General features: G+C 42.5%; 1 protein-coding gene across 2 annotated transcripts in view; it reads left to right on the forward strand.

Annotated features, from left to right (window-relative positions):
- Positions 1-27,963, forward strand: part of GBE1 (1,4-alpha-glucan branching enzyme 1) — a 198,009-nt gene that overhangs the window by 58,214 nt on the left and 111,832 nt on the right. For both annotated transcript variants that reach the window (XM_088442724.1, XM_088442725.1), the window contains exons 5-6: positions 6,562-6,687; positions 22,513-22,648. In XM_088442724.1, coding sequence (XP_088298850.1) covers positions 6,562-6,687; positions 22,513-22,648 — 262 coding nt within the window. The remainder of the gene's footprint in view (positions 1-6,561; positions 6,688-22,512; positions 22,649-27,963) is intronic.

Genomic DNA, 27,963 nt, shown 5'->3' on the forward strand with positions numbered 1-27,963 from the left:
CTCCATGTAAAAGAAACACGGTGACTGGTAATTACTACTGCTGGTTCTGTTTCATCTATTACGCAGCACCGTGACAGACCCCAATGGTATCCCTTGTGTCAGTCTCGAGTGAGACGCTAATTCACTACACATGCCTGTTGTTTAATCTCAACCAACAACCCACGCCTGAAAAAACTCTGCAGCCTTCTATAATTTTTTCACTTGGATTAATCTACAGCCTATACCATCGATTGGGACTCCTTTACATAGAAAAAAACAATTTACTAACCATACTGATTATTCTTGGGAACTTTGTTTGAGAACCTTTTGTCAATAGAATTTTTTTCAAAAAAGGATTCAAACTATCCCTCTAAAATGGACCTACAATTTGATACCTTAATGCTACAAACATCTTAAACCAGACTAATTTTTGATGCTTTGTTCTGCTGAGCAGGATTGATTGGTACTATTTAGAAGTTGAGCTATGTTTAACCTATGTAGCATATATATATAACTGATGTGGTATATGCTAATTTTATCATTACTTTCATTCATTGTTGGTATTTGTCATACTCATTATTTTATTTTTTATTTTAATTGTATATTAATATATATATATATATATATATATATATATATATATTTTTTTTATACATGTATAGTATTTTTATTTGTATATTACATGTGTTATGATTATGATGCTTTATTAAATACAGCTTTTAATTGATTAGCGCCCTACATATTTCTATATCTTTGTTCTTCTTGTTTTGGGGATCATCCAGTTTTCCCCTACTGTGAGGGCTAGCTGTCAATAAGGTGGGACCTATTGGATTTTCCAAGAGGTGGACCATTGGGATTATTTAGGTATTAGTGCTTGAGGTTGTCTTTATTGTGATTTTGCCAGAAAAAATGTCTGTCAGTCTGACAGGCATTTTATCTGGCAATGTATGCCCGGCATTAGTACTTAATCTCTCTCCACTTTATCTCTCTTCAAGCTTTGATACACCTCCCCCAAATGCATTTTCATAGCATTTTTGCACTTGTCTGAATGACCAGTTATTTCTTCCAGGAGTTTAGAATATATATTCTGGATATTTTCCATTTTAATTCTTGCTCCAACCTTGAGAAGAGGTCACCCCAAATCTATATATTATGCTGCACACACTTGGTACAACCTGCACAACCAAAGATATCACTGATAGATTTCCCTCCAACTTTATGTAGTGCAGGGAAAATTATTTTAGGTGTACACACTGATCGATATTTATGATAGATATTTCAGTGAAGGCAAATCTTGACAAAATCGTCCAAGTTGACCTGCATCTACGGTCGACCATAGATAACGTTCTCGTTCATGCCGGTCGTTGGTCGATCGTTCACTGCATAAAAATGAACGATTTATCGTTGAACGATATCGTTATTGTTCATGTCGTTCAGGAAGATCATCCCGTGTGAATGCAGCATTTGACTTTTCACAAAACATAGCTCTGACTATTAGACTGGGCATTGCATCTGGGACTGGGAGAACATTAACGATCTGCATGTTATCTCTCCCATCTTCATATGTGTAAAAATTTAGTGGTTGATTCATACAGTATATTTTTTCTAGTGCTTGAATTTGAAATTGCTAATGGGCGAAGAGATGGAATATTTCTTTGTAAAATTATAAATTGTGTACATCTTTTACCAATACATCATTATATTCATGAAGATGTGCGGTAAATAATTGCTACTTTCTTCTTTGGGGTTCATAGACATCCACAGTGATACCTTTGGGATATTATGGTTGGAAGACCAGGCACCAAACAGTTAAAGCTTTTGTTTCCAGAATGCTTTGGGTCCTCCCGTATATATACTCCGCCCCTAGCCATGAGACATCAGTTTTTCATTTGGTGCGGCAGGATACAGATGCACCTTTGTATCGGGACTGCTCAGGCAGTCCTAAGCTTTTATTTTTTAGGTTTTATTTTAATTAGCTTTTTGAGTTGGCAGTACCAAGTGTCTGTATTAAGACGTATGTACTGCGACTCCATCTTCCTCCGCTGGGCCGCAACATCAGTAATTGTGCTGGTGATACCGGCGGGTCATGGCTGAGCTTTGCTAGCAACGATGTTGCGACCTGGACTGCACCGGATGCTCGGAGATGTCAGGTAAGGTGATTCCTCACTTATGGGGAATCGCGTGCGGCAGTCCTTGCTTCTGGTGTCAGAGACGCACCGGAAGCCGCTGCTGTAAGGACCAGGGATTGTCCGCATCCTTACTACACCAGCCGGGGCCCTATTGTCTGATCCCAGGTATAGGCAGCAGATGCATATCTGCTGCCATGAGGCCAGCGTACCCGGTTGGTTAATGCAGCTTAGGGGAGTTGGGCGCATCCCCTCTCCCAACCCAGACGCAGTCTTTACGAAGGGTTTCGCGTGTCTGGGTTGCTCCGCCTACCCTCCACGTGTGAGACGCTCATGGTCCACGCTCAAGTGCGCTTTGTAGCTGTTGTCTCAGAAGGGTCTGAGTCAGTCTCCCTGTATACCTCTCCTTTGGTTAAGGTGTACGGTGCTCTATATCCTACCATTCCTTTGCGTTGCTGTAGTGATTTGGAGCCGATTGTAATTATTGTACATATGCATTGTATGTGACTGTTGCTAGCAGCTGTATTGACACTGGGCCTGATTCAGAGCCGGACGCAATTAGCGCTCGCTCGTCCAGAAAATAGGGGTGGCTATTCAAATGAACCGTTCGCTCTTTGCGGTCTGTTCACGCCTCTAGGTCTGAACGAGCGAACAAAACTTGCGGTCGTTTTTTGGAAAAATACGCCCCCTTGCCGCTCGCATCCTAGGTCATGTATTTATTCGATTAATCGAGTACATCGACCAGGGTATGAACTGCTCGCTATTCTTGTGGTTGGTTTTTCCTACCACAATTTTGCGAGCAGTTCTGGCTATAAAATAACCCAGTGACGTGGTCAATGACGCTGCTGTTTTAATTATGCACACCCATTTTGACCTTTAAGTACTCCTGCGTTCGGATCTCCACTCCCCGTTTTCAAGCACCTTCCCCTGTTACCACCCACATACGCCTCTTTCTGTCACTCAAATTTTCAGGCATTCGCTATTTTGCGAGCACATGAATTTCGACCGCACTGACTGGTTCGCGCATGCGTATAACGATCCGTACGCATGCGCAGTTGGGCAAACATCGCTCGGAGCGAACGAGCGGCCGCTTACGAGCGGCTCTGAATCAGGCCCACTGTCTTTAAATTCTTTCTGTCAATTATAACTATTACTGTGTAACTCTCCATCCTCTTGGGGTGGGAATTTTCTTTCTGACTACTTCACATTCATTAAGAGATTTGTGAAGGTAGTCACATTGCATTGTTACCTTTATACTTATATATGCTAAGCATAGAGGAAACAGGAGTTCGGGCAGTTATAACTATCACTACTTTTGCTCCATTTGACCCTCAACTACCATGATGTGTAGGGGTTATATTGACGTCACATTTACTTGTGAAGACTGAGCTGCCATCCCCCTCTCCTAATTAATTGGAGACGCTCAGCTGCAATTGATCAAGGAATAATTTGCTGAGGGGAGAGTTGGTCTCTCTCTGAGTATGCCTTGCTCCTAGGACCAATAGCACTAGAATCCTACCAACTTTTGTGCTTGTGTAAGTTGATTCGGTGCCAACTTGTAAGTATATTTGTATGCATTGCACTTATATCCTACCAATGTGATTGTGATTTAGTGCCCATTTTCAAATATATTTATTTGCATGTAAATTCTACCAAGCTTATGTGTTTAGGTAGTTGATTTTGATGCCCTTTTGCAAATATATTATATGCATTTTGTGACTTATGCTAACTTTGCTGGAAAAAAAAATATTTTGTTTTTTCCTAACCCCAAACTACCTAGTGCACAGGTTCTCAAACTCGGTCCTCAGGACCCCAAACAGTGCATGTTTTGTAGGTCTCCTCACAGAATCACAAGTGAAATAATTAGCTCCACCTGTGGATCTCTTAAAATTTGTCAGTGAGTAATGTGCACCTGCTGGGTGACATGGAAAATGTGACCTGTGTGGGGTCCTGAGGGCCGAGTTTGAGAACCACTGACCTAGTGTATAGGGGTTAGAGTACTTCACATTTTTTTATCTGTGAAAAGGGTCACATTGCATTGTTTACCCTACACTGGTTGTAGGTTACTTGCAAGTATTTCCCATGTCTCAGGACAAGGGTAAATAGGAAACTGTTGTTCCAGTACTAGTTTCATGTAAATCCTGCGCAGTTGGACACTCAGGATTTCACACAGGATGGACTGTGGTTTGATTGTTATACACCACAACAGTCCACCTCGCCAGCGCCTGTTCAGGGGTCACCTGAATGTCTTCCTGGTTTCAGGTTATGACACAGTTAGTGGACCACTTATCAGCCCCCACACTGCCTTCCACTTTGGATTACCCAGAGTGATTACAGCCTGCTATGTTTCCTCTTCCCATACATCCTTCCTGATGGAGGGTTATATCCACTCAGGTAGATGCTAAAAATGAGTTTCTGACCAGTTATATTGTACTTGATAAATGTAATTATGTCATTTTAAATCTTTAGTTGGATGACTGAATCCATGAGCCACTTTTACGAAGCTCACTGAGGATTCATACAAAAAGCACTGTGCTTTGGCTGTTTTACTCTTTATAAATTACTTTTACTGGACCGGATGGTTAGGTTTAAGCTCCTTTTTTAGTATATTATTTTTTATGGTTGATTTCTAGCTTTTGTTTATGGAAGACTAATTTAACAGTTTGTTTAAAATATGATTTTTATTCTGTTGTTTCTTTTTGTTTTTAAATTTGTTTTTTTGTGGGGTTTGTTTTGCTTGAATTGTATTTTTTCTTTTTAAAATCCAAAATGCTGTATGTTTCCCAGAAATAGTTTTTGAGGCTAAGGGCTAAGAGCTATAAATCTCTACTGACCAGTACATTTATCTTGAGTTCTAAAGTGATAGACTGATAAAAGTGGCTGCTCGAGGCAGGAGATAGACTGGCATGCTTTAAATCTAAAGCAACTTTTTTTTTTTTCTTTTACATATTGTACCTAGCAATACTAAAACTCAATCCTGAGACCTGATTATGGGGAGCTTGAGGCGATGTGTCTCCTTGAACCAACATGTTTTGTCATTGAGTGCAACAAATGCATGGCAACTTCCCCTTGCAGATTTTATAGTCTGCCATCTAAGAGCATTTGTTTTATCAAAATGTAATTGTTGCTGGTTCTGAAAAGGAAAATAATGAAAACGTTTTCTTAGGAACCTATTCAATTAAGTGCAAAGTCCCTTTGGAACATTGCATGATGTTTCTCCGCGTTATGTCACCGGTACTAAACAACACTGCAGATATTTGCGCACACCCCTAGGCAATGTTTTCTGTGCCCTAATATCTAGATTATACCTGCCGACTTTTGAAAAAAGTATTTTAAGGCGATTGTAAAGGCCACAAAGTGCATGTGGCGCTGAAGATGACTACTGCATTGGACAGGCGTGTCATAAAATTGCCTTGCATCCAACTATTTATTAACAATATGCTGCACTGTTTTCTAGCTTCCTAAATGACCCTCTCTAACTCTCTCCCTTCCATCTGGTTCATGCCATTTGTCACACGTCTCGTGCCACGGATCCCCTGTATCCAGCATACATGCCCTGTAGTGGAGCTTACATAACCTGTAATTCATCATACATCTTTAGGCACACAGCCAATCATGTAGCTATCAGGGTGGTGGCCATTTTCTTGTAGCAGCCGTCCTCCTTATTATACTCCCCAGTGTTTCCTCCATGGTAGTTAGAGAAGTATGATGTCATCACTGTGTTTCATCCACCCAACCTGGCCTCAGAGTGATTACTAGACTTTCCAGTGAGTCAGGGAGCTCACTATTATTTTGGGGACATCCATGGAGTGTCGGAAAGTATGATCTAGGCATTTACTCTAGCACATAGTGCAAAGCTACAACAGGACCTCATGGTTAAATGAATCTGCATTGTTAATCTGCAGATCCATTGTTAATGTAGTGAGAGCACTAAGGGCTCGATCCAATTAGGTACGATGTAAGCGTGTGTTCGAGTCATCGCGACAGTGGCCGTGCTTGACTGTCACCCAGATTCGCCTGAAAGTGCTTGCTGCCCCATAGGGCAGCAAGAAAATTCAGGCGAATTCAGTGGCGAGTCGGGCTGCGAGGGCTGCGATGTCCTGGGCCGTTGCCGGCGTTTTAACGCCGTTGCCACGGCACATCACACCTAATTGATTCGAGCCCTATAAATAGGAGGTTTAAATGTTTATCTTCATGTTAATGTTAACAACCTGTTATTATTACAATGTTTTCTCAGTGATAACTGCCTCCACAGTAACTGTAGTCGGGTTGGGCTTAGTTCTGCTGTTCCAATTTTTCCTATACAAGTGTAAATGTCACCAATGTAGCATTGCATTAATCAGTCATTTGTCATTGATGCTGCATTCATTTCACTATATACGTGTGCACTTAGTTGTACGTCAATGTCATACAGTTCACACTGAGCAGTCTTTTCATGAATATTTTCTTTTTTTAGGTATTAATCAAAAGCAAATCTGGAGAGCTTCTTTACCGTATTTCACCGTGGGCGAAGTATGTGGTTCAGGAAGACAGAAATGTTGTGTATGACTGGATTCACTGGGAACCGGCTCAGCCTTACAAGGTAAGGTGTCTTCATATATTCGTTATGTTTTGTTTTCTAGCTTCATGCTTAAAAAAAGGAAATGTACAGATGTGTCCTCATACACCTAGGGGTAAATTTACTAAGATGTGAGTTCTATTTAAGAAGTGATGTTGCCATAGCAACCAATCAGATTCTACTTCTCATTTATCTAGCACCTTTGCTATCATACTTTGAATCTGGTTGCTATGGGCAACATCACTTCTTAATAGAACTCCTATCTTAGTAAATTTACCCCCTAACCTTAATACGCCATGGAGCGCAAGATGTCTGGCGCTGAGTGAGCCGTGGCGAAGTGGTGTCCCATACAACTTTTCACCCGAACATTTGTCTTTAAAGATGTGTCCTCATACATCTAGCCTCAGTATGAGTGAGTAAGCCGCTAGGTCCCATGCAACTTCACCAAACATCTTTTTTGCATTAAAAAATGTGTCTTACGAAAGTGTCCTCACACATCTAGCCTCAATACGCCACGCAATGCAATTTGCCTGGCGTGAGTGAGCCGCCAAGATCCCATGCAACTCTGCTAGTGTCTGGCGTCTTTTTTTTGCCAGAAATGCATCTAAGATGCGATGCGATGAGGACGCAACAGTAGACTGTACTGATTCATTTGATATGTGACACTTGTATATCTGTATGTGACTGAGACTGTAAACGGAACTTGGCATAGAAAAAAGCTGTGGCCGCTGCATCGTAGTACTTCGCATGCTGATTGAGAGAGACACCATCACACACAGATATACAGACGTTTGGCGCAAGTGGAATCGCACGGAACGTGGTGTGCTGAATATGGCTGTTTGGCGCGACTGCAGCAAGAGTGTATAAGGTCACATCTGTACTTTCTATTAACTCCAATTAACTCCTCTGGCAGATCCTGCTTTCAGGAAGCGAGGATAACTTTTCCTCCACAGATTGATGGCGGCCTAGTGATGTTCTTCAACCAAGCCATGAATAAAATGGTGGAAGCTACTTCCATATTGAGGTTATTTAATGCATTGTTCTTCCTCACGGTCCATAGGGATCCACAGGGATACCATGGGGATATTATGGTTGGAGAAATCCAGGCACCATACAATTAAAGCTTTAGCTCCCAGGATGCCTCAGGTCCTCCTCCATATATACCCCGCCCCTAGCCACAGGCCTTCAGTTGTTCGTTTGGTGCTGCAGGATCAAGACGCACCTTTGTATCAGGGGACTGCTCAGGCAGTCCTAAGGTTTTTATTTTATGTTTTATTTTTATGTTTTTGGGTTGGCAGTACTAAGCGTCTGAATTAAGATGCATGTACTGCGACTCCATCTACCTCCACCGGCTCGCAACACCAGTAACTGGGCTGATGATTTCGGCGGGTCGCGGCTGAGCTTGCTAGCAGCAATGCTTTGACCCGGACTGCAACCGGACGCACGGAGATGTCAGGTAAGGCGATTCCTCGCTTACGGGGAATCACACGTGGCAGTCCTTTCGTCTGGTGTCAGAGACACAACAGAAGCCGCTGCATTCAGGGTCCGGAATTGTCTGCGTCCTCACTATACTACTGGGGCCTTATCTTCTGACGCTGGGGATCGACAGCAGACTCTTCTGCTGCCACGAAGCCAGCGTACCTGGCTGGTTAATGCAGCTTAGGGGAGGTAGGTGCTCGCCCGGCAGTTCCTCCCCGACCCAGACACAGTCCCTACGAAGGGTTTTGCCCGTCTGGTTTGCTCCGCCTACCCTCCACGTGTGTATGAGACACTTATGACCCACGATCAGTGCGCTCTGTAGCTGTTGATCTCAGGAGGGTTTGGCTCAGTCTCCCTGTATACCTCTCCCTTGGTTAAGGTATATAGGACCTCATTCAGAGTCAGTCAAAGTGGCCGCACGGTCGTACGCAGCCGATGTTCGCTTTACTGCGCATGCGTACAGTTCGCAATGCGCGTGCGCAAACTAGCGGCTACGATCAGAAATTTCTCTCTCCTTCAACACCGCCAGGTCGGTAGTTTGAGTGACAGATTGAGGCGTTTGTGGGTGGTAACAGGGGAAGGTGCTTGAAAATGGAGATCCGAACACAGGCGTGCCTAATTATGCGAACGGCGTTTTATGGGAGTGCATAAATTACAAAATAGTGTCATGGCACACGTGACAGGGGAGGTTTCACACTGACATGATCGTAGAGCTTAAGAGCGGGTCTGGTCAACCTTAAGCTCTACGACCAGTTCCAATGGTATACGATGATCGCGATTAATCCTTATAAAGCCGGAGATTACGTGCTATGCGTACGAGAAGTGGGCGTATTTTTAGCGAACCGACCGCATCCACCCCTTGGTCGGCCAGCTAACGATCCGATCTTAGGGACGCAACATGCGTGTGCATCATTTGCATATCCGGCCCCTTTTTCTATACGACCGTGCGGCCGCTTCGACCGACTCTGAATGAGGTCCCTAGTGCTCTATATCCTACCATTCCTTTGTGTTTGTGTAGTTCATTCAGAGTTGATTGTAAGTATATTACATAAGCATTGTTTGTGACGGTTTGCTAGCTGCTGTATTGACACTGGACCTGATTCAGATCTGCTCGCGAGCGCTTAGCGCTCGCAAGCAGGTCGATGGTCAGGCAGTGCGCACGTGTGGTGTGCGCGCACCCCGGAGCGAGTGAGAAATCACTGGCTCGGGGCTCTCTACAAGACGAGGCGGCTGTCGATGTTGATCGACAGCTCGCCCCGTTTTGTAGGCTGGTCGTGGGGCTGGCTGCACAAAAGGAGGCATTCCCGAAGGAACGCCTGCCATTTGTGGGCGGCGTCCTACTGACATCACAGGTGATGTCAGTAGTGAACTTCCTGCTCTATTAGAGCAGGAAGTTCACTGGGGCTTGCGGTGGACGAGACCCTACCACAAGGGTCTTGTCGCAAGCCCGATGGTCGCGATAATCACGACCATCGCCAGGCCGCCCACACAAGCTGTGGGTGGTCACCCACAGCTATGCGAGCGGCCTGGAGGTGGATTTTTTAAATAAAATATCCGCCCTGATTCAGAGCGAGCGCTCGCAAATAGCGAGCGCCTCTGAATCAGGACCTCTGTCTTTTATTTCTGTCAATTATAACTATCACTGTTTTTTTTCCCATCCCCTTGAGGTGGAGGTTTTTCTCCTGAGTACTTCACATTCATTAAGATTTTGTGAAGGCTATCGCATAACCTTGCAATTATTGCCTTTATTGAGCATGTCATAAGATAAAGGTATACAGTAAGGGGAGCCCCTGTGCTGGTTTCATGTAAATCATGTATGGCCTATTTGTCCCCTCAGGACATTAAGGATGGTTTGTGTGTTGTCTGTTATAAAGAGCCACTTCGCCAGTCCAGTTTACCTGTTCCTGGAAAAGAACCATCTTGGGTATCCTCTTTGTCCCAGGTAATGAAGCAGTTTGTGGATCGTATGGCTACTCCCACTATGCCTCCTTGGATGGGGTGTCCACAGCATGCCATGTTTGCACCTCTTATGCATCCTTCTTGGAAGGATGTTTATGGCCATTCTAGTCAGAGTATGGCTCCATCTAATTTTGATAGCAGACCGGTAGTTACTAAGGCGCCTAAGTGCAAGTTATTTTATCAATCTGCTCAATATACAGATTCAGACGCATCATCTGAGGAATCGGATGATGCGCAGAGTTCCTCTCCGGGGTCTAGCTGTGGATGTTCTGTCTTTGGTGAAGGCGGTTAAATCAATCCTAGATATTCAGGATGATGGACCAGCTCACAGTAAGAAGGCTCCAGTGTTTAATCACTATCAGAAGGTGGTCAAAACAGAGTTTCCTGTATCTGAACAGCGCACTGAGCTTATGGATGAGTCCACGGGGTAGCCCTGATAAACGTTTTTATGTGAATAAGAGAATAACATTGTTGTATCCTTTCCCGGCTTCTGTATGTACTAAGCTGAAGGTACCTCTTACTGTGGATGCTCATGTGATGCATTTTATCAGAAATGCTACATTGCCTATTCTGTCAGCATCTTTCCTTAAGGATTCCACTGATAGAAAGATTGAAGCATGTCTTAAAACAATATTTTCATCATCTGGAGCTGTTACTCGATCAGCTATGGCTGGAGCCTGGGTAGCCAAAGCTGTTGAAGAATGGATGGAAGCATTGGAAGATTCTCTACCAAATGCTCCCAGAGAACAGATGTCTCCCACATATGAGAAGCGGCTTCCTATCTCAGAAGAGCTGCTGTAGATGCTGGAATTTTAGCTCCTAAAGCATCAGCAGCTTCAGTAGTTGCACGCAGGGCCCTTTGGTTAAGATCCTTGAAAGCTGATAGAGGATCAAAGAAGGCGCTGGAAGTGTTACCTTTCTATGGAAAAGTACTTTTTAGAGCAGAGTTGGATAAAATAATAGCTACTCTGGCGGCTTCAGTCAGCAGATCTGCCATCTACGGCGACTATAAAGTCTAGGCAGGTTTCTTTTCGGTCCTTCCGTCCTCGGGGACGAGCAAGGGAACAGCCTTCCTCTAAGACGTCTAGTTTTTGGAAAATGTCAAGGCGGCAAACTAAGAGGTGTAGCCCGGAAGACTCCAGCTTCTAAACTGGACGACAAATCCCCGGCCTGATGGGGCGGGCCTCCTTCTGGGGGATCCCAGGGTGGGAGGCCAACTTCTTCAGTTTGCGGATTTTTGGTGTCAAACAACAACAGATGCCTGGGTCCGAGAAGTGGTCACTTTCAGGAGGCATCCTCCCCAGAAATTTTTTTGCACAGATCCTCCATCTCCATCAGATGCGGTGAAGGCTTTGGCCCTTCAGGAAGCCATTCACTCCCTACTGCAATCGGGGGTAATAATCCCGGTTCCTGTGTCGCAACAGGGAAGGGGTTATTATTCCAATCTTTTTCTGGTTCAGAAACCAAATTGTGCTTATCGCCCTATACTAAATCTAAACCCTCAACAGGTTTATCCATGTATCCCAGTTTTGTATGGAAACTCTCCGATCAATTATATTGGCAATGGAGCCGAGGGATTATATGGTTTCCCTGGTCATTCAGGATGCATATCTGCATGTTCCTATTATACCAGCCCACCAGCAATTTTTACGGTTTGCTGTATTAGCAATTAGCAATTTTAGGCTCTACCCTTTTGACTATCTAAGACTCCCCGGGTATTTACCAAAATAATGTCAGCCATGACTGCCTATCTCAGGCAAAAAGGAGGGGGCGTGGCCTGCACATACTAATTTCAACATAATAAGAGGTGCTACCATGCTGAGATCTGTAGTTCTAATGCAGAAAAAAGGGGAGAAGCAGATGCACACTCTAAGTACCAAGAATAATAAACATCAAAAATATATATAATAAATTATCAACATGGTTCTCTATAGAGTTTCTTAGTACATGTTTGGCCAAAAATGCTTGCCCACCTACCACATCACGGTGACCTCATCAGGTGGGTCCCAGAGGATTCTTCTTACTCCAGAGGTTCGTCACTCCCTCCTGTGGTGACTGAGACAGGATCATCTGAACAAAGGGCACTCATTGTGGATTCTAAATTGGGTGCTTCTCACCATAGACGCCAGTCTTCGCGGATGGAGCAGTGACAGGTCATCACACCTTCAGGGAAGATGGACAAATCGGGAAAGTCATCTGCCAATAAACATTCTGGAACTGCGAGCAGTATACAAATCTCTTTTAATGGCACAGGACCTGCTCCATGGCAAACCGGTCCAGATCCAGTCCGACAATGTGACAACAGTGGCCTACCTAAATCACCAGGGAGGCACAAGAAGTTACGCAGCCACGAAAGAAGTGACAAGGGTTCTGATTTGGGCAGAACATCATCTTCCGGCCATCTCGGCAATATTCATACCAGGAGTACTCAATTTGGAAGCAGACTTATTAAGTCACCAGGCCATACACGCCGGAGAGTGGTCTTTCCATCCAGGAGTGTTTCAGCTCCTGGTAAACAAATGGGGTCTACCAGAGAGAGATAACATGGCATCATGTCACAACCACAAGGTCCCCAGGTATGGGTCCAGAGACCCATCAGCAGCCTTTGTGGACGCACTGGCAGTAAGATGGGACCTCAAGCTGGCATATCTCTTTCCTCCAATCTCCCTCCTCCCAAGAGTTCTCAGGAAATTCAAGCAGGAAGGCGGAACAATAATACTGGTGGCTCCGGCTTGGCCCAGACGTCATTGGTTCACCGACATAGAGAACCTGTGAATAGACAGTCCGTATATTCTTCCTCTATGGCAGGATCTGCTAATGCAGGGTCCCTGCCGGCATCCAGACTTACCTCGTCTGGCTTTGACAACGTGGCTCTTGAATCTTCCATCCTAACAGCGAAAGGTTTTTCCATTTCTGTAATTCAAATGTTGCTTGATTGCTGATTAACACTGTCTCATGTGTTATTAATCAATTTATTCCATACCTGTTTAAATACTGGTCACTTAGATCAGTTAGCCACCTCTGATGAAACGGCCCTTTTGATTTGCTGAGAAACGCGTCAGATTACAGGTCTAGGACCCGGACTGACAGAGCCTTCGGTTGGCCACATATTTTCTAGACAGCGAGCCCTCTCCATTCCGCTACTGGGAGACACGGCTGTCTTCACCCAGCAGCCAGGACCTACAGGCGGTGTGCGCCCGCATCCATCAGCGGTTTAGCGCTACAGACCCTTCACTGGGAACCATCCATTTCTACACGTAGCTCTCCTCTACTAAGTTACAGAGAGCCACGCTTACCGCTGACCGCTTACCACTGACTCCCGCTGACTTTTGCCTACACAGGTACCTGACACTGACATAGCGCTGTTTGACCGGGACGCCAGCAATCAGTGGGATTTAATAGTGGTGTCATCTGGATTCTGACACAGAAACACATTAGTTGGTACTTACCGTTGTGCAGGCTTTAACTCCAGGTCCCACTAAGCTTATGGACTGGATATACTAACTCTTATTAACCCTTTCCTTGCTGGGTGACTGCATGTGCAAGACTTTTTTGCTTACTGTGATCTGCAGTTTTCTTTATAAATCTTCCCACTATATGTGGATGTACTAACATTTGAAACATTTTCTTGTTCTATGGCTCTGCATGCATTAACAACTGCTGTGTTATGTTTACACTAACATCTTCCTATTGACCTATTAGGAGCTTCTACTTGCTATATATAATATTAGTCTGGTTGACCCCAGGAATTTATTTATTTGTATATTTTAATATATGTGTGTATATTTATTTAATTTTTAGTGACAATAAATAAATATAACATTATTGTCCAGTGCTCCCCCCAATTTTTGTCTTTTTTTAGGATACGCAAGCCTGCCTCTACCCACATCTATTACAGAGTTTGGCATTCTTTTGGTCAGTGGTGTTCCCATAGGAAGTGTGATCCAAAGGTGTTTAGGATTTCCAGGGTACTGGCTTTTCTCCAGGCGGGTTTAGACCATGGTCGCCGCCTGACCACTTTGAAAGTGCAGAAACTGTCAGACTGGTTCCAGAGGAAGATTGCCTCATTACCAGATGTTAGAATTTTTTTTCCAAGGAGTTCTGCGAGTTTAGCCTCCTTTTTGTTTCACCTGTAGCACCGTGGGATTTGTTGCACCGTGAGATTTGTTCTTGGTTCTTGAAGGGCTACAAGCTCCCACATTTGAACTTCTGGACTCTGTAGATTTGAAATGGTTGACTGTGAAGACTCTTTTTTTTTTTTTTTTTTTTTTTTTTTTTTCTTCTTCAGTCTCCATGGCAGCCATAACACTGGGTTAGTCCTCCATTTCCCCAACGACAGACAGGAAGTTTTTTCTACACAGACCTCCCACTGGGCATATATATACTACCTCCTCCCCTCTCTCTAGACAGAGTAGGGAAGTTTATTTTTTCCTGATATGACTTACATCAATTTTGTGCCCAGCAAGATGCCATTTTTACTGCAGTCTGTGGCGGGGTGGCGCCTCAGGGTCATGGAGATAGCTGGTTGCGCTATGGCGGAGTTCTGTCGGTCTTTTGCACGACACGGCCGCCAGGAACAAGGAGAGGCTGGACGCTGGGTTAGAGCTGAATCAGCGGCAGGCTCGTGTAGGATGCGGCCGGCGGATGACGTCAGCACCCAGAAGGCAGTGCGGCGCAGGCGCCCGCCCGTCACTAGAGTCAAAGGGCTATGAAAATGGCGCCGGACACCAGAGACGATATCAGGTGTGCGTTCTGCAGAGTGCAGACATGGAGCAGCAACAACAGCAGCAGCCTTCCCCCGAACAGCCGATTAGCACCCAGATGGGGTAAGTCCTGATTAGATGGGTGCAAATGTTTGTTTTAGTTCGATAGGCTTTCTAAGAAGAAACACATGAATGTAAAGTGTACAGCATGTGATAAATCTTACTCTGGAAGTCAGGATATGGTGTTTTGTGATCTATGCAAACATAAATCTCCACCCAGCTAAAGTCGGTAGGTGAATCAAATTCAGGAACTTATGGAGTGGATGAAAAGGTCTTTTGTATCAAAGGAGGAATTTTTTTAGCTATCCAGGGTTTTAGAGATCAAGTCTCAGACAGGTCTGGAATATGATGAGTTGGAGTCCTTTGAGCTAAGTGCTATGGAAGGAGTAGAACAAATATCTAGTGATGAGTTTGGTTTAATTCATGAGGATACAAGATCGTTTAACATGGATATCGTAGAAATGGTGTTAAAAGAAAAAAATATTTATAAATCTTTAAACTATATGGATTTACCTGATGAACAACAGGATGTATTGTTTGAAGATAGAGTAAAGAAGACAGGTAAAACTCTATACATAAGGTAATGAAGGATATTGTGCTAAAGGAATGGCAGAATCTGGATAAAAGGCGGGAAAATTTAGCAAGGATTGACCATATGTATCCTATTAGGGATGAAGATTTTCTTAAATGGTGTACTATCCCTAAAGTGGATGCTCCAGTAGCAGAAATGGTATCTAAGACAACCATTCCTTTGGAAGATGGGGTTTCTTTTAAAGGTTCAATGGATAAAGAATGGAGATCTCTTTAAAGAGAGGATATGTTGCCTCAACGGTATCTTTAAGAGTTGGTGTAGCTATTTGCTTCCGTGTCAAGAGCTTTGAGGTTATGGAGTGCTAATATGCATACTGATCTAGAAGAGAAGATTTCAAAACAAAATTTGTTAATAAATCTGGAAATAATGCAAAGAGCAGTTGAATATATATGTGAAGCTTCTTTGGATGTAACAGCATTTACTGCAAGATTTATGGCTAATGCGGTAGTTGCTAGAAGAGCATTATGTCTGCGCTCCTGGTCGGCTGATGCTCATTCAAAGAACAGACTAACAAATTTACTTTTGAAGGATCATTGTTGTTTGGAAATAATTGGAGGCATTAATACAGAGGATAACAGGTGGAAATCTACAAGGTTACCTCAAGATAGATAGATATACAAGATATTAGGCACAGACCTCTAAACAGCAGTTTAGGGAAGCACGAGGTTACAGACCAGGGAGACAGTACAATGGAAGATACTCATCAGGTATGACAAGGCAGTCATTTCGTCAAAATCAAGAGAGACCTTATTCAAAAAGACAATGACTATAATCAGTGTCAACCCAGATTTCCAGCAGGGGGCAGACTGCTGTAATTTGCGGAAATATGGGAAACAATGACCCAGGACAGATGGGTTTTTGCAAATTGTCTCAAAAGGATATCAAATAGAATTTCAGAAGTTACAGAGAGGACAGATTTTTGGTCTCACAAGTTCCAGTATCAGAACTAAAGATTATGAAGGAAAGTACAAAAAAGTTAATCAACTTGCAAGTAATAAAACCAGAACCTCAGATGGAAAGAGGAAAAGGATTTTATTCTCTAATGTTTCTGGTACAGAAAACATCGGGGCAATTCAGAACAATATTAGCTTTAAGAGACCTGAACAAATTTCTTCAGACAAGAAAGTTTTGGATGGAAACTTTGAAAACTTTCCTAATGGGAGTAAAGAGAGGAGATTTTCTAATGTCATTAGATCTAAGAGACGCTTACTTTCACATTCCAGGTTGGCCTCAGCATCAAAGCTACTTAAGGTTTTGTATTCAAAACAGTCATTTCCAGTTTACATGCCTACCATTTGGACTAAAATCATCTCCAAGGACTTTTACAAAGGTCTTATCAGTGATAGTAGCTTATCTAATAGAGCAGGGTTTGGCAATATGGCCATACCTGGATGACATCCTGATTTCAGGAAGAACCGCATCAGAGATGAGAAGCAATCGGGACAAGATTTTAGAAGTCATGCAGCTAAGTGGATGGATAGTAAACTGGGAAAAGAGCAGATTGATACCAGTACAACAATTGCAGTTCCTGGGGGTACAAATAAATACTATCCGATACGAAATTACTCTGTCAGTAGACAGATTTGCAGAGATTCAGAAAATTATTGGTCTGGTTTTAAAGTGCAGAAGAATACAGTTAAGGACAGCGGTCTCTCTGTTGGGATTGATGTCTTCAACCATAGGAGTTATACGTGGGCAAGATGGCATATGAGGGATCTTCATTGGAATATCTTGAAGCTTACCCGAAGAGGATGGTCCCTAAACCATTATGGAACAACACACAAAGAAATCATTGATGTGGTGGAGGATGTTGACAAAGGAACAAAGATCAACATCAGCACAGGTGGAGTATCTAAGATTGACTACAGATGCAAGTTTAATAGGATGGTGAGCACATCTATTAAATCTAATCGCACAGGGACAATGATCTCCTCAGGAGAGGCTGCTATCATCAAATTTAAGATAAATGAGAGCAGTCTGGAATGCAATGATGTATTTCAGAAGGCAGATCAGAGGTTCTCATCTGAAAATTCTGTCAGACAATGTGACTGTTGTAGCCTACTTAAATCGTCAAGGGGGCACCAAGATCAAAAGCATTATGGAGGAAGTAAGAAGAATTATGTCTTTGGTGCAAAGATATCTTCAGTCCATCTCAGCGGATCATGTCCATGAATGCAGAAGCTTTTCAAGAAATAATAAGAAAATTTGGGGTGCCCAAGATAGACTTAATGGCTACAAACCAGAATATGAAACTCCCTCGGTTTTTCTCCAGGTACCAGATGGAAGGAACACAAGCAGTGGATGCACTATCAATAAAGTGGAAGTTTCACCTGGGATACATTTTTCCACCATTCCCTTTGATATCTCAACTGCTCAAGTAGATAAGAGAAGATCAGGTAGAAGTAGTGGCAGTGTTACCATACTGGCCGAGAAGGCCATGGTTCCCAACAGCCCTGAGGATGTCAGTAAGGGAGCCATGGACAATACCAGGCAGAGTGGATCTGCTGAGTCAAGGGCCGGTTTTTCATCCGGAAATATCAGTGCTCAATTTAACGGCATGGAGATTGAGCTGGAGTTATTGAGAAAAAAGGGTCTCTCAGAGCAAGTCATTAAGATACTGTTACAAGCAAGAAAGAAAGTATCTTCGAATGTGTACAATAAAATATGGAAAACATTTATCTTGTCTGGAGAAAGGTGATAACTGGACTTTTGACCATAGACATTCCACAGGTGTTACAATTCTTGTATGATGGTTTTATGAAGGGCCTGACAGTGGCAACTATCAAGGTTCAAATTTAAGCTCTAAGTGTACAACTAGAGAGAAGTTTGTCAGAAGAAAAATTAATTAAGAGGTTTGGTCAGGCCATAAAGAAAATTAGACCACGGATAAGATCGTTTGTAGCACCTTGGGATCTGAACCTTATATTGAACGCTATGATGAAGGCACCATTTGAGCAATTAGAGGTGGCTCGGAGATATGTAACATGAAAGGTAGTTTTTCTAATGGCAATTACATCTGCCAGAAGAGTGAGCGAGTTACGGGCGTTATGGGCAATTTTTTCCCTGACAGAGTGGTCTTAAGAACTAATCCGGCTTGTGTCCGCCTTTCACTTGAATCAAGAGATTATTTTACATAACTTTTTTTCCTCATCCAGAAAGTGAAGAAAAGAATCTTCATAAACTGGATTTAGTAAGAGTTCTTACTGTATATTTACAAAGAGTGAAGGAGATTAGAAGAACAAAACATCTTCTGGTGATTCCTGCGGGAGTTAGGAAGAGTTGTGTACCAACCAAACAAACCATAGCTAGATAGATTAGAGAAGTGATCGTCTTCATATATAAAAAGGAAGGACGAAGGATTCCAGAAATCATAATGGCACACTCTACCAGGGCAATGTCAGCTTCATGGGCAGGAAAGGCTCAGGCGTGGACATCTGCAAAGCAGCTACGTGGTCTTCTGTACATACATTCTCAAAACATTATGCTTTGCATATTGCGGACCCCCACTTTGGAAGTCAAGTTCTTCAAGGGGCCTTAAATAAATAGATTTGCATCAGACTAAGTCTTGAATGTATTTTTTCTTATATATACATATGTATTTGGCCCACCCTATATATGTAAAGCTTGGGTACATCCCAGTGTTATGGCTGCAATGGAGACTGAAGAAGAAAATTACGAATTATACCTTACCGATAATTCAGTTTCTTCGAAAGCTCCATGGCAGCCTTTAGATTACCCTCCCGGAATTGTGTTTTTTCTACAGAGAAGATGATGAAGAGACACTCAAAAGACACTGAGGAAAGGGAGGAGGTAGTATATATACGCCCAGTGGGAGGTCCCTGTAGAAAAAACTTCCTGTCTGTCATTTGGGAAATGGAGGACTAACGCAGTGTTATGGCTGCCATGGAGCTTTCTAAGAAACTGAATTATCGGTAAGTTATAATTCGTAATTTTCTCCTCACTATCTCTTCTGCATGCAGAGTGTCTGATTTGACAGTGCTTTCTTGTCGCTCCCAATTTTTGACTTTTCACCAGGATAAAGCTGTTCTTCGTATAAGGGAGGGTTACCTTCCTAAGGTAGTGTCCTGTTTTCAGGTGAATGAAGAAATTGTAGTTCCAACTTTTCAGGCTCCAGATCTTTCTGTAGGTGAAGCCTCCCTGAATGTAGTTCGTGGTCTCCGTATTTATGTGGAGTGCACAAATTCTGTTAGAAAATCAGATGCTCTTTTTTTATTATATGGTTTTCACAAACGAAGATGGCCAGCTAACAAACAGACTCTGGCGAGATGGCTATGCATGACTATCTCCCAGATGTCAGGCTGATCTCCCTGTCCAAAACACGGTGACTGCACATTCTACTCGGTCTGTAGGGCCATCGTGGGCATTTAGTCGTGGTGCCTCTGCTGAACAGTTGTGTAAGGCAGCCATGTGGTCTTTTGTCCACACTTTACTTTTGTTTTATACCTTTGATACTTTTGCCTCTTAGGATGCTTCCTTTGTGAGAAGAGTTCTCCTTTCTGCTCAGGAGCGCCTCCCCCCCCCAGGGGAACTGCTTTAGGACATCTCCATGGTATTCCTGTTGATCCCTATGGACCCTGAAGAAGAAAATTAGAGTTATGGTAGACTTGCCTAGAGAACGCCTTTTCTTGGAGGTCCATAGGGTCCACAGGGCACTCTTTTTGACGCACTTGGCTGCATGGGTAATTTTGTCTTTCGGTCACAGATTCCCCTTATCTTGTGTAAGAGTGTTTCTGGTGTACGATTGCTCTTCCTTCTCTTCTTTCCTTCTCCTGCCTGGAGGCTTGTTAACTAAACTGAAGGCCTGTGGCTATAGGCGGGGTATATATGGAGGAGGACCCAAGTCATCCTGGGAGCTGAAGCTTTAACTTTTTGGTGCCTGGATCTCTCCAACCATAATATCCCCATGGTATCCCTGAGAACCCTATGGACCTTGAAGAAAAGAAAGGAGTTATCTAGGTAAGTCTAACATAACTCAAATTTTTTGGAGTTCAGATGGGCAAAATGGCAGCTCTATTTCTTCTTTTTCTGTTTTGATTTTTTCATTGACTACTGTTTCCCTGCAACTTCCAACGCCATAGCAGGCAAATGAGTATTGAGAACGATCTGCCTGAAACCTTTGTAGATGACCTGTCAGCTATACTGTCTCCTTGGTATGTTTGTTTTTGGAAGATTAGCCATTCTATTTGGATAGAGCCTGATAGAAACAGAAATTTATCTCAGATAGTGACAGCAATATGAACTACCTGCTGTGCTGTGCATCTTACCCTCCAAATTGAACACTTTGGAGTTATTGGGGGAAATGTATCATACTTTCTAATGATTTGTGAAGTATACAATCAGACATTTTCTATAGCAACCAATCAGATTCTAGCTAGCGTTTTAGAGAATGTATTTGAGCTGATTAGTTGCTATGGGAAACATATCCGTTCTTTAGAAGGTTTGTTAAATTTCTGCCATAGTGGTACAGTATATACTGTATAATGCCCTGCGTAGTCCCGAATTAGCCACTAGATTTAACACACCAATTTTTTTTTAAACCACAAAATCTACCTGGTTCTGCCTAAAAAAAAAATTGCCACTTTAAATCTACTGTAGCAACTGACTAGCCAGCATCTCGCAGCTTCCTGTAATTTGCCAGCTATTATGCATACCCCATGAGATGGCATTCACCGTGATTCTCTGTTATAGTACCCAGATATTCAGCATTGTAGCCTTGGTGGTTACTGCACATAGATTATATTTGATCTTACTGTTTTCTTCTGCCAGTTCAGCATGCACTGTCTCCATCTGATGAGGCATTGGGAGCTGAATTACACGTTCAGTAAATGTTATTTATTCCTCTACTACTATAAATCAAACTGTATAAAAATTGTGTTCTGTTCATCCTCTATCACTACCTGGGGTTGTTAACCAGTGACATGTCTCTTCACCCCAGAAATACCATGGTTACAGATAAGGTGCAGCCATATATATCCCAGCATATCACTTCTATACCCATTTATTTTATTGAAAAAGCTCTGAAATTGATCTCAATACTAAGTGGTAATGGTAAGGTAGGTTATTCTACAGTTAAACCACGAATGTGTTTATATTCATACAATATTGTGTTTTTATAAAGACCTACAGTATTTGCCTGCTGAATGAGAGGTGTGTGTGTAGATTCCAAGACGCCATGGGAGTTGTGGCTTGCACTATCCAGCGGAATGCTAGCAATGTATTCAGCATGTCAAGAGATCTGCATTGAATAGAGCTACAGATGTGTCCTCATATACCTAGCATCAAGACGCCAGTCGGCGTGAGTGAGCCGCCAGGTCCTGCACGACTCTGATAGCGCCGAATGTGTCTCTTTTCTTTATTATTATTTTTTGCGTCTTTTTCACACGCAAATGTGTTTTAGTCACAATGTGTCTAAGATGCACCACAAGACTGTGTTGATTAATTTGATATGTGACACTTGTTTATATGTGTGCGTGTGAGTCTGTATTACGAAGCACATTGGAACTTGGTGTGGAAAAAGCTACGGCAACTGCCTCGTACAGATTCAGACAGACTCGGACTCAGTCGCATTCAGAAAGTGATGCATTCAAATTAATCAGTGCAGTCTCCTGGTGCGTCTCAGTCGCATCTCATTGAAGAGGCATTTTTTTGGCAAAAAAGACATGCAAAGCACACTCTGCGCTAACAGAGATGCATGGGACCTGGCGCGCCAAGAGGAGGTGTTTGATGCGACTGCAGCAATAGTGTATGAGGGCACATCTGTATATTGGGTTTGATGTATCAAAAAGTGAAAAGAGTGGAGAAGTTACTCATAGCAACCAATCAGCATTGAGGTAGCATTCATCAAGTACATTCTATAAAATGATAGGTAGAAGCTAATTGGTTGCTATGGGCAACTTCTCCATTGGTCAACTTTTCCGCTCATTTCACTCCTTGATACATCTGCCCCTCAGTACTATAGATGCATTACTAATTTCTTAGAAGGAGGTAAATACTGTCCATAATTGTCTTTAATTTTATTGTACACTTGCCTTACAGCACAAACATGAGCGTCCACGGAAGCCAAAGAGCATCCGCATTTACGAAGCTCACGTTGGAATTGCATCGCCAGAAGGAAAAATAGCATCCTATAAGAATTTCACAAATAACGTGCTGCCAAAGATAAAAGATCTTGGTAAGTACAGTAAGAGTGGTTAATGTGACTCCTTATGCTGCAGCTTTCTTTCTCTTTGCCTTGTGGTTAATATTCCTTCCCTCTCGAAGGCAGTAAATGTGAACCTTGTGTCATTTTCCCCAGAACGTTGCTTTATATCCTGTATTACTGCATATAGGCTCATGCTGAGTGATACATTTAGTCTTCAGCTGCTATTTTATACCTCCAGCCATGAGCAAGACAGGTCATTTATTTCTCAGAAAGTTCAGGAAAAGAAACATTTTTCTTGTCACAGCTCTATATATATTTGGTATTGTTTTGAAAACCTAAAGTGTATGTTGCCATTAAAAAAAAAAAAAAAAAAAAAAAGCAGACACTACACAAATCAGCTCTAGCCAAATTAAAGTATACCCAAAATGAGGGAAGACCAACACGCCCCTGTTGAAAATGCAGACTGCGCTGTGAAGGACTCGCCTCCCCTACTCGGGTGCAGACCTTGCAAATAAGCGCCCAGATCCCCACCGTATAGGTAGGACACCTCGCCTTACTTCGAATGTGGCCACTCATCTGTAGCACCTTCCCACCACAGCTAGGTTCACCTTAACTGCAGCCCGCCTCCCCAAACTAATGCAATCCAAGCTAATCTGGAAACTAAAAAAAGCCCTTTAACAAAAATCCCCAGACTCAAATTTGTCAAATTGACCCCATCAGGCCTGTACAATTGAAAGGAGTACAACTCAATCACAGGGTGTCTAACAAGTACACCCCTGAAAATTAAAATAAAACGGGACACTGCTATATTTTTTTTTCTAGTTTTGTCCACAGCTTCATGAATCCTGGATCTACACCAAACAAACCGGGGTACTATTTCTGACCAGACTAGCTTCACGCCATACCACCTAAAACAAAAGTATCTGCCTTAATCTCCAAGCTAAAGTCAATACCCTTGACCTATCCTACATTGTTACTACCGAGGTGAATCACAGGCCAAATGGGCCAACCCCAGTGTCGTTTAGAAGAGAACAACAACTTCAGCAAAGATGACCAACGAAGGCCCCTAACGACCATTTACCGAACCCTATGACCTCCCTACAACAAAACCACCTTCTTGGCTAGAGCATGTGTCTCTGCCCAATAAATATAGGAGTTGCCCACAAACCACACTGCAGAGATTCCAGCTCAGCAGAACAAATGTAAGATTTTTATGCGGAGAGCTTCCAACCACCAACTGCTTGAATGGCAGATGGTGAGAGCTAGCAAGCTGAAGCACATGTTGGTGCACCTAGTCTAGAGAAATGCGTACCGTAGTACTCAGCCTTCAAGCCTAAATGAACCAAACAACGTTTAAAAACTGCAGCAAACTGAAATATAGTAAGCGGAGAGGAAGCCATATGAACCAGCTATTGAGTACAGACTAAAATAAATGGGGGACAGCTGGGCCTTTCATACTGCTCTGTTCACCTGACCCTTCAAATTAGATTATTGCTCCTTTCGCAATTGATCTATCTTGGAGCTTTGGATTTTACCTAAAACTGCACCCTCCTTCTACAGTATGTCTGATAACATGCCAGACAGGAGAAGGACAGATTAATCCCAATGGATTCACATTGGGTGCAAGACCACAGAATCTATTTTAGCTGAAATGCAACAAAGTATTTGCTATCGCATTATCAACCCCAGGTACATGTTTAGCCTTAAAACCAATGTTCTCATGCAAATATGTTTGCACCAAATGCCTCAGACGCCGCAGAGCTTGAGGAGAAGATGAGCGCTGATTATTGAGAACGCACAATCCCCAAATTTTGATACATGGTCGCAACACGCCTGCGTTTGAGATGCCACCACCATTTGATGCCTGTCACTCACTTCACGAATTAATCCTCACTGCAAGCGACAGCTGTAATGAAACAAACAGTGGTTGCTCCTGAGTCCATAATTCAAATACGAGATCCACACCAACTGCCATCCCAAATGCTGCCAAACATCAACGGCCGGGACTCACTGGCAGTTGGTGTGGCTCCCCTAATAAAATTTTGGACTGTGCTGCAGCCACCACTGGAAACAATGCATGTGCAGATCAGCGATAATCACTCAACTGCATAAACATTAAATTTTCCACCATCTCTGAAGCAGGCCCTAATTCTACAAGCTTCTGAACTTTATCACCTGGAAGATGACAACACCCTTCTGCAGTTTCCATCATTGTCTAGGTAGGAAAACAAGAAACAATACCTTCCGTTTTGTCCTGCGCAATACGCACACCTAAAAGGCGAAACAAGATTGGTTCTGAAAATTAAGATGTTCGCACAAACATCACTGTCCCTAGGGCCTACAAAAAGAAAATCATCTAAATAATGTGCTAATGTGGTATGACCAGAGCCTCTTGGATGCACCAATGTAAAAAATAAAAAAAAATGTCAACATAAGCACAGGAAGCAGCACAAACCCATGGGCAAACATTTATCTACATAAAGCTGCCCATTCAATCTAAAAACCCATGAATTACATTGATTTGGGATGCAAAGGCAAAGTCGAAATGCTGATTCGATATCCAACTTTCCATTAAAGTGCAAAGGAGTTGTCTAACAACCAATAATGAACACTGCAGAAGTAATCGGGAATGGCATCGTTAACTGGTCCTCCATGTGGGTAAGAAAGAAGTTGTATAAGCTTGTATTTACTAGGTTCTTTCTTTGGCATCACACCTAAGTTTGTAATCCACAAACCCGAAAGCTTAGCTGAAGGATAGGGGACGGCACATGCACCCCAAATTGATCTCAGCCAAAGCCTTCTGTTGAATAATATCTGAAAATTCCCTCGCTGAATTAATATTTCTCCTCGCTACAACATTTAAAGATTCCCTAATCAGTAGACGAAAACCAACGGCCTCTTCCCACTGAGGATAGCAGCCCAACCACTTCTCCAATTCCTTCAAAACAATCGCGGAGCTACAGTAAACTTAGGAAATGTTGCCCCATCATGCCTACCCCCTGATTCCACAACCTTACAACCATTTGCTGGCTATCCATCTCCACAGATACGAGAAGAGTGTCGAAAACGACACCCCGGGTCTCTGAAACACCTTTAGTCATTATAAGTGAAGCACTTATTCTTTATTGATTACCCCATTTTGTATCTAGTTGGGATGCTCTGTTTCCAGCGTGCACCCTCCTGTGAAACCTTACTATGTTGAATGACCTCCAACCAAGCTTCCACCTCCTCAAATTCAGTGGAACTGATTATCATAATCCCTCTAGACCGAACGTTTAGATTTCATGAACATCTCGTGCTCCAAACCAAATATTTGACTCCTGGCGAGTCTCTAGGTCACACCCTGAAAAAACTAGCAGACAGATTTGTCCTCATATACTGTCTGCAATCACACTAAACCGCTTTCTCAGCCTGCTGAGTGTATTTTATGCCAAAGAAAGAGCATTTTGACTCTAGGCGCACACAGAGTCGCACAGGACCTGGCGGCTCACTCTAGGCGTCGTGCACATCTTGGCGTATTGAGGCTAGGAGTATGAGGACACATCTCTACCACTGACTCAATTATTGTAGTTACTAAATGCATTCTCCCCAATGGTGCCCGACATAACTAAAACGATCTTACTGTAACCGATAATGTGTTATGTTACAGGTTCAGCGATTACAGAACCGGTCTGATTTTGGCGAGTTTGCCGCTAAATTTAATGCGACAATCGGTTATAAGGCTGGTTTCATACCAGTTCCGTAGTCCTGCACCCTATTACATAAGCTGTTGGTGCAATTCAGGTACAATCATCTGCCTAACCCAAGAGCCAAGCACTGCTACCAATTTGCTACAGTATCTTCTTTTATTGGTTGGTGTGGTGTGACCCCAGACTCCTTTACATTGCTGTGGTCCACAACAATGTCTGATCTACACAGCATGGAGAAGGATGAAAAACGTGCAAATTGCTTAGGCAGCTTCAGTGACACTGACACATTGTGCCCTTGAAAGCGAGGATAATGCAGGACATCATGAATGAAATATTGATGTGCTCAGATAAGAGTCATGTGTTTGAAAAATAACAGTTAGGGGCTGATTGGTTGGAACACCATTTAATATTAGTAAAGAGTGATGATAAGAATATCACTCGTTAATAAATCCGTGCCTGTATGCTTTGAACCCTGCTAGCGGCCACTCCATCCGTTACATTGGACAACAATATCATCTGCTTCATCATCAGTTCTTGGCCCATTAAGTTCTCCTTTAATTCCATGTTCATAGTGCACCTGACAAATTCTTGATTTACGTGCATGCGTACCATAGTTTTATTTAATAAGAAGAAACCAAACTAAAATATAATTTAATATTTTCTTTGTCCTTTTGAAGAATTGACATTCTCACTAAATTTGTTCTTCATGTAATATGAATCATTTTAATTAACAGAAGCTGAAATAAACACTGTGAAGATACCTACAATATGTTCACACTTCAGTCGGAACAATGACAGTACAGTATGTTCAGATTTCAGGAGGAAACAAAGGAATTTATTCCTGTGCTCTTATTAACCTGAAGGTTATTCTTTACTGATATTAATCATTTTTTGTCTGTTTGAAGAAAGATCTCTTTACTGACATTAAAGTTTTACTTAAGAAGCATTTGCTCTGACTTCTGTGGATTTATCACCTGTTTTCCCTTAAGGTTTTAAACATTTCATATCACAGAATAGTAGTTTAACTAAGTGACAAAAATTGTGGGGAAAAGTTTTAAATTTTTTTTATTTAATTTTATTTCGTTTTTGTGTTTCTTCTATTGAAAGTGATGCAAGCTGGCTTTTATGTCTGTTCTTTTTAAGAGCTCCCTTCAGGGAATTAAATGAGATAAGGAATATGTAATGATTAAAGATATAAGTACAGGGTGTTTGAAATATATTTACAAAAAGCTGTGGTTAAGCGCAAGGTATAGTACAAACAATCAATTACTTCTGCCGGCTTTCATGATCTACCTTGTAAATATCAAATGTGCACGAGAAGTTCAGGACATGCAGATGGGTATAGTTAATATTCAGAAGTCAAATTGGATTGTTATTTGCATTTTCCTCTTATTAAAACAGAAAAATGCTTCAGTTTTTGGTCTCCTGGATCATCTTGAAGCGACCTTTGCATGAACGTCATTAACATTAAAGTATTAAGATGGGTTTAATATTAAACATTCACCTGAAGTCTATTTACATTCTAATGGAATATACAGTCAGGTCCATAAATATTGGGACATAGACAGAATTTTCAGATTTTGGCCTCTATTCACCACCACAATGGCTTTGAAATGAAACAAACAAGATGTGATTTAACTGCAGACTTTCAGATTT

The sequence above is a fragment of the Taudactylus pleione genome, unplaced genomic scaffold, assembly GCF_031769625.1.
Source record: "Taudactylus pleione unplaced genomic scaffold, aTauple2 ptg000316l, whole genome shotgun sequence".
Lineage (NCBI taxonomy): Eukaryota > Metazoa > Chordata > Amphibia > Anura > Myobatrachidae > Taudactylus > Taudactylus pleione.